Raw genomic sequence first — 21,126 nt, forward strand, 5'->3', positions numbered from 1 at the left:
AAAAGATATTCCATGCAAATGGAAATCAAAAGAAAACTGGAGTAGCAATACATATATCAGATAAAATAGACTTTAAAATAGAGAATGTTACAAGAGACAAGGCAGGACACTACATAATGATCAAGGGATCAACCCAAGAAGAAGATATAACAATTATAAATATATATGCACCCAACACAGGAGCACCCCAATACATAAGGCAACTGCTAAGAGCTATAAAAGAGGAAATCAACAGTAACACAATAATAGTGGGGGACTTTAAAACCTCACTTACACCAATGGACAGATCATCCAAAATGAAAATAAATAAGGAAAGAGAAGCTTTAAATGACACAATACACCAGATAGATGTAATTGATAATTAAAGGACATTCCATCCAAAAACAGCTTTCTTTTCAAGTGCACATAGAACATTCTCCAGGATAGATCACATCTTGGGCGACAAATCAAGCCTCAGTAAATTTAAGAAAACTGAAATCATATCAAGCATCTTTTCTGACCACAACACTATGAGATTAGAAATGAATTACAGGGAAAAAAACATAAAAAGCACAAACATATGGAGGCTACACAATACGTTACTAAATAACCAAGAGAACAGTGAAGGAATCAAAGAGGAAATCAAAAAATACCTAGAGACAAATGACAATGAAAACACAATGATCCAAAACCTATGGGATGCAGCAAAAGCAGTTCTAAGAGGGAAGTTTATGGCTATACAAGCCTACCTCAAGAAACAAGAAAAATCTCAAATAAACAATCTAACCTTACACTTAAAGGAACTAGAGAAAGAAGAACAAACAAAACCCAAAGTTAGCAGAAGGAAAGAAATCATCAAGATCAGAGCAGAAATAAATGAAATAGAAACAAAGAAAATAATAGCAGAGATCAATAAAACTAAAAGCGGGTTCTTTGAGAAGATAAACAAAATTGATAAATCATTAGCCAGACTCATCAACAAAAAGAGGGAGAGGACTGAAATCAATAAGATTAGAAATAAAAAAGGAGAAATTACAACAGACACCGCAGAAATACAAAGCATCCTAAGAGACTACCACAAGCAACTCTATGCCAATAAAATGGACAACCTGGAAGAAATGGGCAAATTCTTAGAAAGGTATAACCTTCCAAGACTGAACCAGGAAGAAACAGAAAATATGAACAGACCAATAACAAGAAATGAAAATGAAACTGTGATTAAAAATCTTCCAACAAACAAAAGTCCAGGACCAGATGGCTTCACAGGTGAATACTATTTAGAGAAGAGCTGACACCCATCCTTCTCAAACTCTTCCAAAAAGTTGCAGAGGAATGAATACTCCTAAACTCATTCTATGAGGCCACCATTACCCTGATACCAAAACCAGAAAAAGACACTACAAAAAAAGAAAATTACAGACCAATATCACTGATGAATATAGATACAAAAATCCTCAACAAAATACTAGCAAACAGAATCCAACAACACATTAAAAGGATCATACATCATGATGAAGTGGGATTTATCCCAGGGATGCAAGGATTCTTCAATATATGCAAGTCAATCAATGTGATACACCGTATTAACAAATTGAAGAACAAAAACCAAATGATCATCTCAATAGATGCAGAAAAAGCTTTTGACAAAATTCAACACCCATTTATGATAAAAACTCTCCAGAAAATGGGCATAGAGGGAACCTACCTCAACATAATAAAGACCATATAAGACAAACCCACAGCAAACATCATTCTCAATGGTGAAAAACTGAAAGCATTTCCTCTAAGATCAGGAACAAGACAAGGATGTCCACTCTCAGCACTATTATTCAACATAGTTTTGGAAGTCCTAGCCATGGCAAGCAGAGAAGAAAAAGAAATAAAAGGAATACAAATTGGAAAAGAATAAATAAAACCATCACTGTTTGCAGATGACATGATATCATACATAGAGAATCCTAAAAATGCCACCAGAAAACTACTAGAGCTAATCAATGAATTTGGTAAAGTTGCAGGATACAAAATTAATGCACAGAAATCTCATGCATTCCTATACACTAATGACGAAAAATAAGAAAGAGAAATTATGGAAACACTCGCATTTACCACTGCAGCAAAAAGCATAAAATACCTAGGAATAAACCTACCTAGGGAGACAAAAGACGTGTTTGCAGAAAAGTATAAGACACTGATGAAAGAAATTAAAGATGATACCAACAGATGGAGAGATATACCATGTTCTTGGATTGGAAGAGTCAATATTGTGAAAATGACTATACTACCCAAAACAATCTACAGATTCAATGCAATCCCTATCAAATTACCAATGGCATTTTTTATGGAACTAGAACAAAAAATCTTAAAATTTGTATGGAGACACAAAAGACCCCGAATAGCCAAAGCAATCTTGAGGGAAAAAAACGGAGCAGGAGGAATCAGACTCCCTGACTTCAGACTATACTATAAAGCTACAGTAATCAAGACAATATGGTACTTGCACAAAAAGAGAAACACAGGTCAATGGAACAAGATAGAAAGCCCAGAGATAAACCCACACACCTATGGTCAACTAATCTATGACAAAGGAAGCAAAGATATACAATGGAGAAAAGACAGTCTCTTCAATAAGTGGTGCTGGGAAAACTAGACAGCTACATGTAAAAAAATGAAATTAGAACACTCCCTAACACCATACACAAAAATAAACTAAAAATGGATTCGAGACCTAAGTGTAAGACCAGACACTATAAAACTCTTAGAGGAAAATAGGAAGAACACTCTTTGACATAAATCACAGCAAGATCCCTTTTGACCCACCTCCTAGATTAATGGAAATAAAAACTAAAATAAACAAATGGGACCTAATGAAACTTCAAAGCTTTTGCACAGCAAAGAAAACCATAAACAAGATGAAAAGACAATCCTCAGAATGGGAGAAAATATTTGCAAACAAATCAACGGACAAAGGATTAATCTCCAAAATATATAAACAGCTCATGCAGCACAATATTAAAGAAACAAACAACCCAATCCGAAAATGGGCAGAAGACCTAAATAGACCTTTCTCCAAAGAAGACATACAGATGGCCAAGAAGCACATGAAAAGCTGCTCAACATCACTAATTATTAGAGAAATGCAAATCAAAACTACAGTAAGCTATCACCTCACACCAGTTAGAATGGGCATCATCAGATAATCTACAAACAACAAATGCTGGAGAGGGTGTGGAGAAAAGGGAACCCTCCTGCACTGTTGGTGGGAATGTAAATTGATTCAGCCACTATGGAGAACAGTATGGAGGTTCCTTAAAAAACTAAAAACAGAATTACCATATGATCCAGCAATCCCACTACTGGTCATATACCCAGAGAAAACCATAATTCAAAAAGACACATGCACCTCAATGTTCATTTCAGCACTATTTACAAAAGTCAGGTCATGGAAGCCACCTAAATGCCCACTGACAGATGAATGGATAAAGAAGATGTGGTACATATATACAATGGAATATTACTCAGCCATAAAAAGGAATGAAATTGAGTCATTTGTTGAGACGTGGATGGATCTAGAGACTGTCATACAGAGTGAAGTAAGTCAGAAAGAGAAAAACAAATATTGTATATTAATGCATGTATGTGGAACCTAGAAAAATGGTTCAGATGAACCAGTTTGCAGGGCAGAATTTGAGACACAGATGTAGAGAACAAACGTATTGACACCAAGGGAGGAAAGCCACGGGGGGTGGCAATGATGGTGTGGTGAATTGGGCAATTGGGATTGACGTGTATACATTGATGTGTATAAAATTAATGACTAATAAGAACCTGCTGTAAAAAAAAATAAATTAAATAAAGTTGAAAAATTAAAAAAAAAAGAATGTAGGTGTCAGTCTCCCCACGTTAAGCTTTTCAGGCCAACCTCAACCTCACCTTTTGCAAAGGATGCACCCCCTTAATACAATTGCCCAGAAGGGACTCCTTACATGCTGTGAGAACATTTATAATGACTTTATTATGAATTTAGGTAAAAATATCACAAATATTACCATTAAGAAGGAAGAAAGAAATCATAAATAAAACCAATGAAAGGAAGTTTGGATCAGGAATGCAAGAATGGTTTAATATTTGAAAAATCATTCATTTTATTAGAAACAAAAAAGATAGTATCACGATCATATGATTATCACAAGGTATGCTGAAAAAAGCATGTGAAAAGTTTTAACATGCTTACATGTATGTGTGTATATATATATGTATATATAAACTTAACACACTATGAATAGAAGGAAACATCTTTTTTTTTCTTTTAACATCTTTATTGGAGTATAATTGCTTTACAATGGTGTCTTAGTTTCTGCTGTTTAACAAAGTGAATCAGCTATACATATACATATATGCCCATATCTCCTCCCTCTTGCGTCTCCCTCCCAGCCTCCCTATCCCACCCCTCTAGGTGGACACAAAGCCACTGAGCTGATCTCCTTGTGCTATGCTTGGAAACATCTTTATCTGAAACAAAACAACTTTTAGGAACTATATCATTCAAGGCTAAATTACTGACAGCTTTTCCCCTAAATAGGAACAGGACAAGTACAGCAGCTATCACAAGCTCTGTTTAACATTTTTCCAGAAGTCCTATCTAGGGCGATAAAACCAAAAAGAAAACAGAAGGCTTAAGATTTAGAAAGAAGGAAGTAAAATTGTCATTATTTGAAGACAAAGTAATTATGAACCCAGAAAATTTGAAACATTTATAAATTCTTAACTATAATAAAAAAAATTAACAAGGTCATTGAATACAAGGTCAGTGTTTAAAAATATAATTGTACTTATATATACAGCAACCAAAAAAAATAAGTTTTTAAAATGTGACACAGTAGCTGCAAAAATATTAAAAACCTAAGAAAATATTAGCAAAATATTTTTTAAATCTATGCACTGAAAGCTTCAAATATTTAGCGAAATTAAAGATCTAAATAAATTGAAAAGTTAGAAACATTTGAAAAATCATTTTTCAGTGAAAGACAAATCGTTACACACAAAAAATCATTTTATACCCATAAGTTTTTTAAAAATTAAGAGAACATAATGTCTATTGATGGTAGGCAAATAGAAAAAAGCACTCCTTTTTGCTGTTGGAATTTTAAGTATTAAAATTTGAGGGGAAAGTACGTATCTTTTGGTAAAAATATAGGAGTCTCACTTTTAGTCCTTTACTGCATAGAATAAAAGCTCCCCATATAAGAAAATGCATACAAGTACGGATTTTGCAACATTGTCATAATACTGTCACTCAATAAGACTATGGCTAGATATATTATGGCATATCCAGACCAAAGAAATAAAGCAAAAAAAAACAAAAAGAATTAGGCTTTTTCTGTTTCCAGGCAAGGTTGAGTATCAGGGACCAGATTTAGTCTTCTAACAGTAGCAAAGAAATCAAAACAATATATACTAAATAATAGTTTTCAAATGTAGGGCGGTGGGAATGTAGCACCACAGGATAATGATCTCTGAGAGGGGAATGAACTAAGCCATACAATTGCCCCAGCTTACTGCCTAAACTGCGTTTCCAGCTGCCATTCAGGGAGGGGAAGCCAGGAGGAGTGTGGTGGTCTCCTCAAGTTGAAAAGATGGCACCTCGGGGAGACACAAGTGGCTATAGTTCATAAAGCAGAGTTTCAGGAGGGGAGAGCTGCAAAGAGAGAGAGCTCCAGAGATGTCCAGAGAGTTCCGCTCAAATTTCCACTTGATTACTGACCAGGGCATGGATATAAGGAAACTACCTGAGGCTGGAGGAAAACCTTCTAAAAGGGGCAGCTGAAACATTGCCCCAAGGTCACAAAGGGCCAGAAATAGTAGGGTCTTTTCACTAACCAGAGTGGAAACGTTTATTATACATAGGAGTTGGAAAGAGTGCTCAAGTTAAATGAAAACTTATATCCAGACAAAACCTGTAGGCAAATTTTATAGAATATTCATAATCACCAAAATTTAGAAACTACCCAAATATGCTTCCATCTGTGTACACCCAACTCTAGTAATATGATATATACTCAATAACTGGTTTGGGAAAGGAAAAAAAAATTATATGAGCTTGGAGGAAATGTACTATTAATACATATAGTTCTAATAATTAATAGTCTCCTTCCTATCATAAACTTTAAATTTAATCCAATATGTCACAGAATCTTAAGGGAAAAGTAAGACTCATTGGCACAAAAGCAAAAATTAAGATCTCACTCCACTGTTAAATAATAAGCTGCATTTATAGTTTTAGATAACAGATGGATAGCCAAAGTCTCCCTCCGATCCCCTAACATCCTCCCCAACTAATCCCAATCTCCAGTGGCTAAAGACACAGTCAACACTGTTAGTTTTCACATACTTCTTTGGAAATCTCAAAGGAGAAACAAATATAATAATGTCCAGTGGGGTTATACAAGCTTAAAGAGGATCTACAGTACAGTTGCCTTATTATAAAGTTAATATGATACTAATGTACCTTTGTAATGTTATCCAAACAAAACAAAAACAGAACAAGCCATTAGAGTGATTACATTGCATTCAAGTATTTGTAGATTTATTTTAAAGAGAGTGCTAACTCTGTTCTCTTAGAAAAAGGATTAAACTATTTTTCTTTCTGTTTTATGAAATTTGGATTGCTCTAAAAAGAAGACAACCCTACTGTACATGATTCATGACAACTAGAGAAAATTAGCAGAAGACTTTTCCCCTCTTCATGCCTTCAATCCAACCTTTTAAAACGTGTAACAAAAAGTTTTGTTATTAAAACAATGCTCCTTTCAGGAAACTCAATTAAGCACAAATTATTAAGTTGATCAGGACAATTTAAAGCAAGACAAACCAGAGTTCCATTTATAAAGTCTATAGATAGAAGTGAAAATACATAGTATCATCATTCACAACAGGAAAAAAAGACAACAATTTTGGGGGGGAAGAAAAAAAAATAGAGGAAAATGTCCTACCATGATTTGTGTTTGTTGTGTTCTCAGCATCAGGAAGATGGTGGTCTACACTCGTCAACCTTTTCACGAGTTCCCAGTGTGAATCTTCTTCCGTGAGAAATGGCTCCCAGCCACAGAAACCAGACTCAAAGCCACACCTGAGATGATTTGCTGTTATGCACGAAAAGAAAACTCGTAAGGAGAAACGAAGGGGGGAGAAAGCAGGGAAACATTGACTCTATGTTAGCCAATCAACTTAGGCAGTCAGAACTGTCACTCCACTTCGTAAAGAATGTTTCCTGATCATCAGAGTAGTTTTACTTTTTCCAACCTCACAAAGTGTTCCATGTGCTGTGTGAGGCATTACCCCCTTATACTCTTCTGTCTCCAAGTCTGGCACATTCCACCCTGGTTGGCCATCTCCACTGCATTTAATGACACAGGGTGAAACTCTACAGCTTTTCAGAGAGTAACTAATTCACCTGCCAAGATGAAAAAGATTCACCTGCCGAGATGGTTAAAAAATTTGAAAGGATGGTATTTAAATTAACTCTAGACACCTGAGGAGCTTGAGGTCAGCACCTTAGAATTCATTCTATTATGCTAGTTTAACAGCTTCTCAAAAAAAAAAAAAACAATCCCTAGCCACTTTGCATTGCAGGTAAATTAGATATTTTGAACTTTGCTTTGTTTCCCCTTCTTAATACACAAGTAAAAAGTTGAAAAATACTTAAGTTACTACATTTATAACAAAGCACAACTTCTAGAGAAAGTCAGGACTTGGGGTAAGCTCCCTAAGCACGTTTCCTAGCTTTTTGCACCAAATTAGTGAGGAAAAAACAAAAGTTTCAGCGGACTGGGCCATACACCATAAGTTCTAACAACTTGATTTGTGCTTTCAAGAAATTAGTTTTTATGTGTTTAAATTTTCTTTTCCTGAAATAAGAATCATAGTATCAGCCTATCTTAGTTTGGGGGATAAATTAATACAATTAATTTAAAACGTATTTCCAGGTATTCCTCTTTATGCAGACACATTTTCAAAACAGATGGGAGGACAAAATAATTCTTGGTCAGAAAACACCTAAAGTTTTGACAAGCTCCCTAACATCACAATTCTATTACCTTTAATAAAAGTAATAATAGATGTGTTCCCACTGAGCTCAAGTATGTGTCAAGTATTTTACATATATTACCATTTGTTTTCACAAATACCCTACGCAGCAAGCATAATTATCCCCGAAAGATTTTCTTTTTGAAACTTTAGCACTAAGCAACTCACCTATGGTAAATTTTAGTAAACGGAATATCCAGGCTTTGAGTTGTTTGACATCAAAGCTTATACTTTGAAGCCTCCCTGCACCTGGGACTCTGTCTCAAAATTTAAAAGACAGCTTGACTGTATGCTTGCTCTTAACCATTATTTTCAGTTTTAAATAATGTGAACAATTTTATCAGCATACTGAATAAGCCCACTATATCTTAATAATCAAAGGATTTTCAAATCTCTATAAAAATGGATACCTGGTTTCATGACCAGATATTTCATCACTAACGTGTCAACAATTAAAACACTGAAGTGCACTTTGCAAGTGACAGGGCCACTTAAATTTTCTCTACATGTAAATTAAACGTATAGATCTTAGAGCTATGCTTGTTTCAACAGTCATATAATGGATATATAATGAAAGATATTTTTCTTTACAAGCAAATATTATTTTCCCCTTAAATATATTTCCCAAAAAATAAAAACAAGCAAATTAACTATCATATAATAATGAAAAAATGTTGCACATCACCTAATGGTGAATCAACATGACAAGGAGATGCTGTTCACCCACATAGTACTTAGCTGGAAATCTATTGCTTCTGGATTTTTTTTTTTTTCACAGCTCTGGCTACAGAGTTGATAAGATACTGTTATTGATAAAAAGTTAATGCTCCAAGGAGAGCCTCTTCTGTTTTGTGACAGTCTTAAGAACCTATGACCTAGCTGTGACTGTCTCCCTGGGCATCCAGAAAATCCTCTGATCTAGTTCTTTGGTCCTCTGTGAACTTTGCCACCTGCTAAGCCACCTCCCAGCTCTTTTAAGTCAGTTGGTAGAATGTAGAAATAGACAAGATTTGAAATATATACTTGACCTCTGAAATGTGCTTACAAGTTGCAAATTCTTGGTCGTGAACTGGGTCAAGGAATCCTTCCACCTCCCCCACCACGGGTACCCTCAATTTCTAAATGCACACATCCTTGGAATAGAAAATCTTCCAACTGGGTGGGCCCAAGATTGTCCCAGTTTACACCTCTTGTCCAAGGATAATAATACCTCTCCTCTTTCCTCTCAAGTGACTCTGTTTGGGCAATAAATTCAATATTGCCCTTTTGGGGCGATAAATTGTATATTAATTCACAAAGGAAGCAAGTCCATGCAGATAACAATCTTATTGTTATATGCAATGGTGTGAAATAGCTGTAAGACCAGTGAGTGTGGAAATGGAAAGTCAAAGTCACGCAAGCATCACCAAACCCTTCCGCAGACTCTTCACATCTGTGCCTGTGTCACTCAACTGCAAAAATGTAAAGAAGATTTCAAGACAAAATAACTTTGGATTGAATAAATGTTGCAATTTGGCTTTAGGAGAAAAGTTCAAACCATTTCTTTCATTACCTGGATGTTTTATCAGTTAAAATGTCAATCATTGCACTTTCCACAGAACACTAAACACCACTGTCTTTTGAAAAATGAAAATTAATTTTTAAAATCCATCACTGTAAAGATATATGAAAGCAAAATGGTGCAATCACCTCTGTAAAAATCTTCGTGAACTTCTCAGGTGTTTTTACCAAAGACTGAACTATAAAATACAAGTCAAGCTTCAAACCAAAGTTGAAGTTCTTCCATTAATATTTCCCCTACATAATTCAAAACATTTAAGGTGAAGTTATAAATATCTGAAGAAAACCAGGAGGGCCAAACACATTCTGGCAGCTAATAAATGTCTTATGAAACCACATGTGTTAAATGTTAAATGTTTACAAAATCTAAAAAAATCATGTATTCATATAAACAAAATGTATTCATTACAAACAGTGATTTTGATTATGTGGTTGCTTTTATTTAAATTTCTGTGACTACAAAACACATTTCACCATCTCTAATCAGAAGATGAGATATGCCACAGTTCATAATTTTAGTGAGATTTCACTGAGTTCATCAGTTAGAGTAATATTTTTAAATTATGACAATGCTTTGTCTTGCATATTTAACCACTGAAGCATATTAGCAGAAGAAAAAGAATTTCATTGTGGCGGCTGAGGAAAATTCTGGATCATGAAAATTAAAATATTTATGACCTCTCCAGTTTGGAAGTAAATCAGTTCTCTATTACATAAGAAAAAAGTTTGCATGGGAATGTTCCATTCAATAAGCATATATTAGGCTTTAATATGATCATAATATATAAACATTTTGTTAATATTTATTGAGAACCCACAAGGATCTTTTCTCCACTAAATATACATGTATTTCCCTTACCCTCAGGAAGTATTGTTATTATTCAATATTTATTTTTTCAAAATATAGAAGACATCCAGAGACAGTGTCACAGTAAAGATTAAATGCATTGCACTCGATTCTTGGTTTAAGCTTCTTTCACTTGAATATTGTACCAACTTCTTCTTTGAAGTGTAACAATTTATATTAGCAGGTTAAATGCTCTAACCACTCCTATTTATTCAATTAAAAGAGCTTTTTTCCCTATGGAATTGTCCAAACGGTTTTGATTTAAACACACATCTGTCAATCCTGCCATCCTTTTTGGAACATACACACAGTCTTTTTCTGTATGTTATGATTGAAAATTAGATAGATATATATATTCAACATTTTATTGTGGTAAAATATACTTAATATAAAAATTACCCTTCTAACCATTTTTAAGTGTACAGTTGAGTGGCACTAAGCACCTTCACACTTGTTGGGTGTTGTACACCCAACACCATCATGTGTCTCCAGAACTCTTCCATCATCCCAAATCCAAATGCCATACCCATTAAACACTTACCCCCCATTTCTCTCTTCCCCTCACCCCTGGCAACCACTATTCTGCTTCCCATTTCTATGAATTTGATTCCTCTAGGTAAGAAGAATTATACAATGTTTGTCCTACTGTGACTTGCTTATTTCACTTAGCATGTCTTCAAGGGTCAGCCACGTTGTAGCATGTGTCTACATGTAAGCACTAGGTATATTTTCTTTGTAAGTTGTTCAGCTAGTCAATGTATACCTTTAGATATGTCTGGCACATGTTATATTTTATTAGAAATGTTTAAAAAATATATTGCATATTTATTTTATTCTTAAATGTCCCTATTTTATACAGGATCATGTTAATAATGATCAAAAATCTATTGTTTGGAATCATGCAGTATTTGTCCTTCTGTGACTGGCTTATTTCACTTAGCATAATGATTCCACTTATATGAGGTATCTAAAATACTCAAACTCATATGTTATTCAGTTGGTATAAAGTTTCAGTTATGCAAGGTAATGTCTATAGTCAACAATACTGTATTATGCACTTTTTTGTCAACTGTTTTGCAATACTTAATGCTTTTAAAATACTTTTGCAATACTTAATGCTTGTCAAAAATACAGCCTTTTGTGAAGTATTTTGAGAAGGGAGAAGCAGAAAGGAGGAGCATGAAAAAAAGCTCACTTGTCTGCCACTAACACCAGTTCAGCAGGGCCTTTTTTATGTTCATGTGAACGATGTATTTGAAGCTGAAGGTGCTGTGGAGGACAGGCGTTTCCTGTGCATCTCCTGCACCAATCGTGAGGATGGAGCCTTTTAGGGTGGAATTGGCAAAGTTCTACTGGACAAGAGCGTCTAGACTGTTTAGAAATTTGACAGGTGACATCCTCCACTCGGTAAGGGTTAGATGACTTCGGACAAGTTCTACAAAACTGCTTGAAGTAAACCTCGTGAGCGCGGTGTACACACCTCGCACCTGCACTTCCCCATCCTTGCAGCAATCACAGCCTTCTTCCTGCTCTAAGAACTGGAAACGCCCGCCGCGCTCCTCGCTGGCTCCGGGCTCTAGCCACCCCCTGTTCCCGCAGCGGCCAGCTCGCCTCGGTCACGGTCACAGCCGTCTGGGGCCTCCCCACCGGCGGCGGCTGCTTCAGGCTCCTGGGAGAATGCCTCCCCAGGCCTCCCAGATCACCCACACCGTGGCCTGGGCCACAACCTCCTCCAGGGATCACGGCCATTGGGGCGCCTTCCTCGGCGACACCTCTCCTGCCTCGGGGTGTCAGAGATGGTGGCCCTCCCTCTGCCTCCAGCGCCCCCAGCTCCACTCGTCCTCTCGGCCCCTTCAAGGAAGGTGATGCGGCGGGAGGCAAGGACTCGGGGACAGCGCGGGAAGCGCACGCGTCCCGGGGCACCGCCCTGGGGGATGCCCTGCTTGGGGAGGCCCAACCGCCTGCACCCGCACCCTCAGGTCCGGGATCACAGGGGTAGGGGGTCGCGGGTCTGCACAGCCCCATGCACCGTCCCAGCGAGGGCTGCACTGAGATGTCATGGCGCGTGTTCACCTGCAAGGGCCCATCGAGGCTGCTGACTGCAGGGCGAGGCGGGGCCTCACCTGCGGCAGGTGGTCCGTGAACCTTGCCCGCTGGGAGATGTGGAAACACTCGGCAGCCCTCAGCTCACCGTAGCCCCGGAAAGACCACGAGGCTGTGCAGAGGAAGTGGGAGGGTAGCGCCGGCTCGGGTGCCACCAGCGGCCCTGCCCAGCCGCGCCCTTGGCTTTGGCTGTCAGCGGATAGGGGTAAGGATCCTAGCGGGGGGCGCAACCCGGTACATGCAACCGTCCAGCACCTCGGCCTCCAGGGCACCCATATGCATAGCCCCACCTAGTTAAGAAGATAAATCTTGCGTCAAGTGTTCTTACTACAAAAGGGGTGGGGGGGTCAGGGAAGGACAAGGAAAACTTTGGAGGTGAAGGATGTGGTCACAGTTTCACAGGGGTATGCATATGTCCAAACTTATCAAACTGTATACATTGATTTTGTGCCGATTTTCGTTCAATAATTATACCTTAATAAAACTATTTTAAAATATATTGTTTGGAATTATAATCATGCCCTTAGGGATTAGTGAAGCACTGGGAGTTTTGTTTCTATCATGAAAGGCCTCCAATTTGCCTCTTAAGGCTACTTTTTTTTTTTTTTATTGCCACCTGTTTTCTCTCTCAGCCATCTCTTCAATTCTGAAGTCTTTTAGGCACAGTGGTTCTCAAACTTTAATATGCAGGTGAATCACCTAGGACATTGTTAAAATGAAACTCTGTAAGTTCTGTAAGGCTGGGTTATATCCTGAAGTTCTGCATTTCAAAGGAACTCTCAGATGCTGCCTCTGATACTGCTGGTCAAGGAAGTAACGCTCTAATAGCAAACTCTAGCAAAACACAGTTTCCCTTTACCATTAACTGCTTTTGAAAAGGCACTAGGCTACAGGCTCAATCAACTACGTTGGTCAAAATAGTATAAAAGTAAGAGAAACTGGGTAAAGAAAGAACACCTGAGTGAATGCGCCTTTTGCAAAAATCACACTGACTACAGATACCAACTGACAATATTCATGAGTTAATGTTTACCGAGTCTCCAGAATATGGTAAGTACTCCTGGTGTACTCAAACTACATCTATGAGCTACACCGTTCTAGATATTCATCCTATACTGGGATAAAAGGAAGATATAAAAGCACTTTCCTTGTGCTTCATGAACTTTAAAACTATTTTATTTTATTTTATTTTTATTTTTTTTTTTTTTTGCGGTACGTGGGCCTCTCACTGTCGTGGCCTCTCCCGTTGCGGAGCACAGGCTCCGGACGCGCAGGCTCAGCGGCCATGGCTCACGGGCCCAGCCACTCCGCAGCATGTGAGATCTTCCTGGACCGGGGCACGAACCCGTGTCCCCTGCATCGGCAGGTGGACTCTGAACCACTGCGCCACCAGGGAAGCCCTAAAATTCTATTTTTAAGAAAAATTTGTATAACGAATTCAAATTTGTAAAATATAAATTTAAAAGTATGTGGAAAATGTTTCAAAGTGGTTTTAACTTTCAAAGGAAAGCCTCTTAATTTGTAATAACATATGTATGCATGTGTATATATGCACAATATGTTAAACACTTTAGTGCAGAAAATAGTGTAACATTATATCAATTCTAATGATTCAATTACTACATAAATAATTTCCTCAAAGCAAAAATGATTGTACAAATATTTACATGAAATACTCAAGCTGACATCAAAGTATATGGATATTTTGTAATATGTAACATGGCTGCCTTTTTTTTTTTGGTCATATCCCTTATATAAAGTTGATCTCAAGCAAGCCTGACAGGTTTTCTTTGGCCAAATGAGCTTACATTATTTGGAATACTTATCAGACTAAGAAGTAACACTATCTGTTGATAAGCACAGCCATCTGTCCCTGAATTCACATAAAGGAAATAGCAGGATGGTATCAAGATATACTCTATGGGGAAAATGCCAGATAAGTAATCAATAAAAGTTCAATAAAGGAGGAGAAATGGGAAAATATGTCCAAAATCAAATGCTAAAGTATCTACCAATACTCTAGGTGGAATTCGATTAAGAAAACCAATTAAAAGGAGAGCCTTCACCAGAGGAAAAAAAGGAGAAAAGAAGCTAAGTTTCCATATGTAGAATTGAAAAGATAAGAAATAAATTTACTTTCAGTTATTGGAACTGAGCATAATACAAACCATTATAAAGGTGAATTTCTCCAAAAGAAATGAACCAAATTGTCTGTAAAAAAGCATTTAAATGAAGCATAAAGAGGAATGTGACACTCACATTAGAGAAAATGAATGGTCCTCATACATTTTAATGAACAAAAATAGAGCACCGAAAATATCCACAGAGATCATATTGGTAAGGAGATTATTTTTCTTAAATCTATGGTTAAGACCAGGTGTCTGAGGAATTAATTGAATTCCTGCTTACAAACAGGCAGAGGATTTCTCGCTTGCCTTCCCATCTTCTCTTTTCTACACCCCAGTCCACTGCTGTTAATAAAATGCTTACATAGGCAGAAGCATTTTCATTAAAAAGGTGACATTTATCTTACTGCCATACTTTTCTCTTGCTCAACAAAATATATCACTAAAATAAAACACTGCGACAAAATAAATGTCAAATTTTTAATAATTAAAAAACCCTCTTGTTTGTGACGTAAAAATTGGATGCATTTAGTTTTAATTCATTTCTAAAGAGACATAGGTATCTTAGTTGCTAAGTTATCTCATATGAGAACCATCATGTAGGTTGTAAATTACTTTATATTTCCTTTCTAATACAACTAGGTTTGAATAGTAATGGAATTTCTCATCATTACTCCTATCAAAGACTCTCCATAAACTGTCTGAAATGAAGTTGTTGGGCTTTTTTGCCTAGTCATGAATACCAACCATGGCTGACATGATTTCTATGTCACCATGGTTGTCTGGAAGGCCATGGCAGCCCTTCTCCTCTTTACCCTTTCCCCACAGCTTCCTACATGATTGGTCAGAATGGAAAAAGCCCTACATTTAATAAAGGTTAGCAATCCATAATATATGTCTCCAAAGAGAAGAATACAAATAGACTCCCTCTCCTATCCATTTTCCTCTTTAATCAACACAGACACCTAATCACAACTATTCATTTGTTGAACAAATAGAGAGATTTCAAGTGTTAGCAAAAAGCACCAAAACATCATAGAGATGTTAGCATAGAGTTGCCCACAAGGAATAGTACTGATGGCTTCAGAATGAGAATGTACATTCATCTTACTTCATACAAATTAAATGTACCTTGCTCAAGACAAAGACTCTTAAATCCAAGCACAGTCATGAATGTGAGCATATGAGTCAGTAAACCATTAATTTACTTACAGCAAGTCGCTGGATCCTCATCACTTTCATCAGAACAGTCCTGCTGAGAGTCACAGACCAATTCTTGGGCAATGCACTGGCCACTGGCACAAGTGAATTCATCTGCAGAGCAAAGCTGTCTGGATGGGGTTTGTGCACACGCATAGACCCAGAGCTCGTCTAGCCCAATAAAACCTTTCTGGCTCAAAACAGTCCCTTCAAAAATAATCTTCAGGGAAAAACAAAGAACAATTTGTGAGCTTACAATCTCTTCAAAAAGACCCAAAACAAGAATAATAGAGATTAAAGAATTATTAAGAAAAATGTCTGTTTAAAGAGCAAGCAAATACAACTAAGAACAAAGTTCCTATTTGATCAGCTTGACCCACACACATAAGACTGATGGGCACATTAGATCCACTGAGGCCTCTGAGAAAGGACCCATGATCTGATGAAAGCATCCCATTTAACCACCGACAATGTCCCTGACTGCAAACTTGTTGTTTGGTCATCTTCACAGCCCGCTTACTTTAATATTCAAGGAAAAGAATAAGTGTTAACACTACTTATACTAGAGCTATAACTGCATTTGGTTTTTTAACTACTAAAATTAGTTATTGCAATGCATGAAGGGAAATGTCAGGCAGACAGTAAGATACACAATAGAAGAGAACATTTAAAAGAATAAATTTAAAAAACTATTAATTTTTATAAAAGAATTGCTCTAATAATCAAAGAAGCACTAATTAAAGGAAATGAATCTCATTTTCTCCAATCGAATTGCTAGCTTTCTGAAGGTATACAATACTAGCAAGTGAAACAACCATACATTGCTAGTCTAGTGTAAGACTATGCCCAAGTATTAATAACCCTTGAGGTTCTAAAAAGAGCAATGGTTAATTAACACCAAGAGGGCAGGAGAGATAGAAATCAAAGACTGTATAGCAAATAACTAATTATTTGCTGTCCAAAACAGTAGTCACTAGCTCCATAGGGCTATTTAAATTTAAATTAACTAAAATTAAATTAAAATTCAGTTCTACACTTCAGGAGTTACATTTCAACTGTTCAATAGCCACGTGTGGCTACTGGCTACTATACTGGAGAGCACAGATAAAATTTCCATTAACACAGAAAGTTCTTTGGATCAACACTGACCTAGAAACTGGGTTTTGTTTTGTTTTCATGGGATAGAGCAAAAGTATTCCTTTTTTACTCAAGTATAGTTAATTTATAATATTGTGTTAGTTTCAGGTATACAGCATAGGAATTCAGGGTTTTTTTGCATAGATATTGTTAATGTGTAAATAAGATACTAGGAACAAAGACTGACTCCTTTTAGTCTTTTTCAGCTTAAAGTTTCTGATAGAATTTCTTTTCAGAAACATGAGTGATATACATTTGTTTATTAAGAATTACTTAAGATGAAGTTTGCATAAATATTTAACAGTTTATAAAATAATATTAAATTTAAATATTTCATAAGAACACTTTGTATCTTTCTCCATAATGAATGTCTTATATGTTAAAATTATTGGACCTACAGCTGTGTATTTTCATAGCAGCAATATAATAGATATGCAGAAATGATATAAGTTTAGGTTTCAAAAATTTATGCATTTAAACTTTGATCTCAAAAGTCTGCCATTACTGAAAAGCCAGTTACATTTAATATGTACTTGGAAACCTTGGATAACTCCAATATTATTTTCATTATATTGTTTGTTTTATCTTTGAGTTAAGTACAAAAACAAACTTCAATATTCAGCTTATGTAAAAAGGAATAGAGGTCCAATCATTTAGTACTTCTTTCAGAAGTTATAAAGATAGATATCAGCTTAGAAAGATTAAAATAGTGTCAAAATTTTAACTCAACATGCTATGATATAAACCTCAACTTTTCTGAGATTGCTACAAAACTGCTGATTCATAAATTCCAACTTTAGCAGTAAATTGGATTCTAAAAACCTCCATGGTCACAGTTCAGTATCATTTGGGCTCTCCCTTTTAATACCTAGAAAAAGGTACCTTAAACGAATGAAATTGGTTCCATAAGTCACACATACAATCAGCCTCATTATTTTACACTCACACTGCAGCATAAATATATTTATGTACTCTATGTACAAAACAAAATGGGTGGAAACTTAAAGAGTACTACACTGTAAAAATAAAAATCTAAATAGCAATTAATTATACCAGTATTTCAATGTTGATCTCTCTGACGCTACTACACTTTACAATATTGCCATGATATTAGAAAAGAAAGAAATGACAGGCAAACACTTGATATGAAAGTTTAAAAATATTATCAGATACATTTTTCTGCACAATCTCAGCTCTATATACAACACAAAACCCCAAGTTAATATTTTTAAGAGATAGCATTCCCACTGAGCATATGTTTCTTTCAGATGCATCTTTGTACAGGTAGAGTTATCCATGTGTTATAAAGATATGAATTACTGCATTCAAAACATTTGCATATACTCTACTGATTTTCCAATACCAGTTTACTATTTATCTGCTTCATAATGTAACTGGCTTCTCTGGTTGTACTGCACAGTGTTTGGGGGTCCTAGGGAGGGAACCCATGGAGGATGAGGATGTTTTCAACAAGAGTAGTTATGCTCTTGCTCCTCCACTCAAGAAGATTTGATCTGGGCTTCCCTGGTGGCGCAGGGAAGTCCACCTGCCGATGGTTGGGAGTCCGCCTGCCGATGCAGGGGACACGGGTTCGTGCCCCGGTCTGGGAAGATCCCACATGCCACGGAGCGGCTGGGCCCGTGAGCCATGGCCGCTGAGCCTGCGCGTCCAGAGCCTGTGCACCGCAACGGGAGAGGCCACGACAGTGAGAGGCCCGCGTACCGCAAAAAAAAAAAAAAAAAAGATTTTACCTGAGTAGGGCTAGGTACAGTGAAAAGTAATTGCTCTCCCCAGGTATACAAGTCTACATCCATAATTTCAATGCTAATTTAAATTAAGCAATGGGTGATAAATTCATAACTACAAAGCTAAAAATTAAACTCATGATAAAAAATACTTGTTTTTCCCTTTTATACCTGAAATGTCTTCAGTCCTTCTGGTATTAACACATCTGCTTTCACCCATTTTCTGTGAGTTGATATGTTGTATGTCCAAAATATTTCTTCTTCCTTTGATCCAAAGAAAAAGACATCACTCATTCCCCAAATTCTACTCTCATAGTTATATATGTGCTCTCTTAATTATATTTCAGTAGATTTTACCCTACCTGTAGGATATTAAGTACTAAGAAATCTAAAGTATTGGTTAAAAAGCTACATAACATTTTAAAAGAAAAATGAAGAAAAGGAGAGGGGAAGGGATGAAAAGATAGAGCACAGAGGATTTTTAGGGCAGTGAAAATACTCTTTATGATAATATAATGATGGATACATGTCATTCATTATACATTTGTCCAAACCCATAGAATGTGCAACACCAAGAGTGAACCCTAATGTAAACTAGACACTTCAGGTGATAATGACGTGTCAATGTTGATTCATCAGTTGTAACATGTGTACCACGCTGGTGGAGGATGCTGATAATGGGTGAGGCTAAGCATGTGTGTGGGGACAGGGGGTATAAGGGAAATCTCTATACCTTCCTCTTGATTTTGCTGTGAATCTAAAACTGCTCTATAAAAATTATTGTTTTTAAAAATAAGGAAATACAGCATGTCTACATAGCAAAGCTGCCTATTTTTTTTTATGATGGAGAGTAAGGACAGAACAAAAATTTGAATGGAATCTTGAATAAAGTACTGCACTTCAAACAATAATCTTCTAAACAGCAACTAATAAACCAGCTATTTATATCTTAATCCCACTGACATTACTTCATTTTGCAATATTGCCATGATAATAGGAAAGAAAAAATGGCAGGCAGATATTTAACATGAAAGTTAAAAAATTGTTATCAGACATATTTTCTGTACAATCTCACCTTACATATTTTTTCCTATGGAAGAATTCGTTCCGAGTTCCAAATAATACACTTGTTTTCTGGAGATTATACTTCTATTTGACTCTCCAGTCACTCAGTCCAAGACCTTTTCATGTCTTCTAAGGCATGCTATGTCATGCATCTGTATGATGATCATTTTCTAGGTTGCAAAGTGTATCCAAAATTATGTTACTATATACTATGAGGTCAGATATTCGATAAAAGTCTATAATGTACTCCACAATTTTGCCTGTGGTAGTGGACTTTATGATTTACGACTGTGCTTTTATGTTTTGAAATAATCCTATTTTCCCTTAGATTTAGTGAAATATATGTATAATGAACTATAGTGAAAATGCAGACAGTGGCATAAATATGTCTCTGGTTGAGCTCTGAGACTATCTCTGTGCTCTCCTTCTGAGAGATAGGAAACAGCATTGAAAGGTGACATCTAGTTGTAATTCAAATGACACATGACACTCATACTTTTTCTGACTCTCATTAGCCTTTATTTCCTCACTTGGTTTCACTTATTTCATTCATACTTAAGAGTCTCTAAAAATGAATCTATTTTTAACTTAGTCCTTTGCCCTTTGTTATCTACTCCAATTTCCAAGTCTTAAGTATTTCGAAGATAGTCAAAACCAATTAAAATATACTTCATTCCATTACTTATTCATATCAATGGTTAAGACTTCCACAAGACAATGAAACACACATGGGGGACAGACACATTTTCAGCTGATAGCTTCCAGGTCACATCACAATGAAGTGAAGTTATAAAAAGTTGATAAATACAGCAAATTTTTCTTTCAATAATTTCTAATGCAACTTCAGTTATTTAGCATCAAGACACGACATTCTCCACAGATGCTTTTAGTGACACTACTTGGCAAGCTGCATTCACCATGTCCCCTCACTTTAATTTTATGAGGATAATTTACAGCTATTTTGCTCTTTCTTCATAGTGCCTTACCGATTCCTCCGTTCTACTTGAAGAAAAAGAATGCATTTACATTTTTTTCAGAAAGCTGAGCAGAGTTCTTTCTAAACTTAAATGGTTTTTCACACAAGAAGTTAATGGTATATTGTGTATGAAATCCAGATTTTTTTACCACATTTTCCTATCTGACAACACAAGCAATGAAAAGGAAAAAGGATTTACCCCAACTAAATGAAATCAGCTTTTATTTTATTTTTGTCCTTACTCTCAGACTCTTATCTAGTTACTTTCAACGGGTGTCAATGTAAAAAAGAAACCCTCAGTTCCAA

General features: G+C 36.3%; 1 protein-coding gene across 1 annotated transcript in view; it reads right to left on the bottom strand.

Moving 5' to 3' along the window:
• The window catches only part of MALRD1 (MAM and LDL receptor class A domain containing 1), a gene marked incomplete at both ends in the record, with an annotated part of 583,874 nt that overhangs the window by 491,542 nt on the left and 71,206 nt on the right, over positions 1-21,126 (bottom strand). Inside the window, 3 exons of the mRNA XM_079699366.1 lie at positions 6,969-7,118; positions 15,910-16,117; positions 18,951-19,043. Of these exons, the coding sequence (XP_079555492.1) occupies positions 6,969-7,118; positions 15,910-16,117; positions 18,951-19,043 (451 nt within the window). The remainder of the gene's footprint in view (positions 1-6,968; positions 7,119-15,909; positions 16,118-18,950; positions 19,044-21,126) is intronic.

The sequence above is a fragment of the Hyperoodon ampullatus genome (genome assembly GCF_949752795.1).
Source record: "Hyperoodon ampullatus genome assembly, chromosome: 3".
NCBI classification, from domain to species: domain Eukaryota; kingdom Metazoa; phylum Chordata; class Mammalia; order Artiodactyla; family Ziphiidae; genus Hyperoodon; species Hyperoodon ampullatus.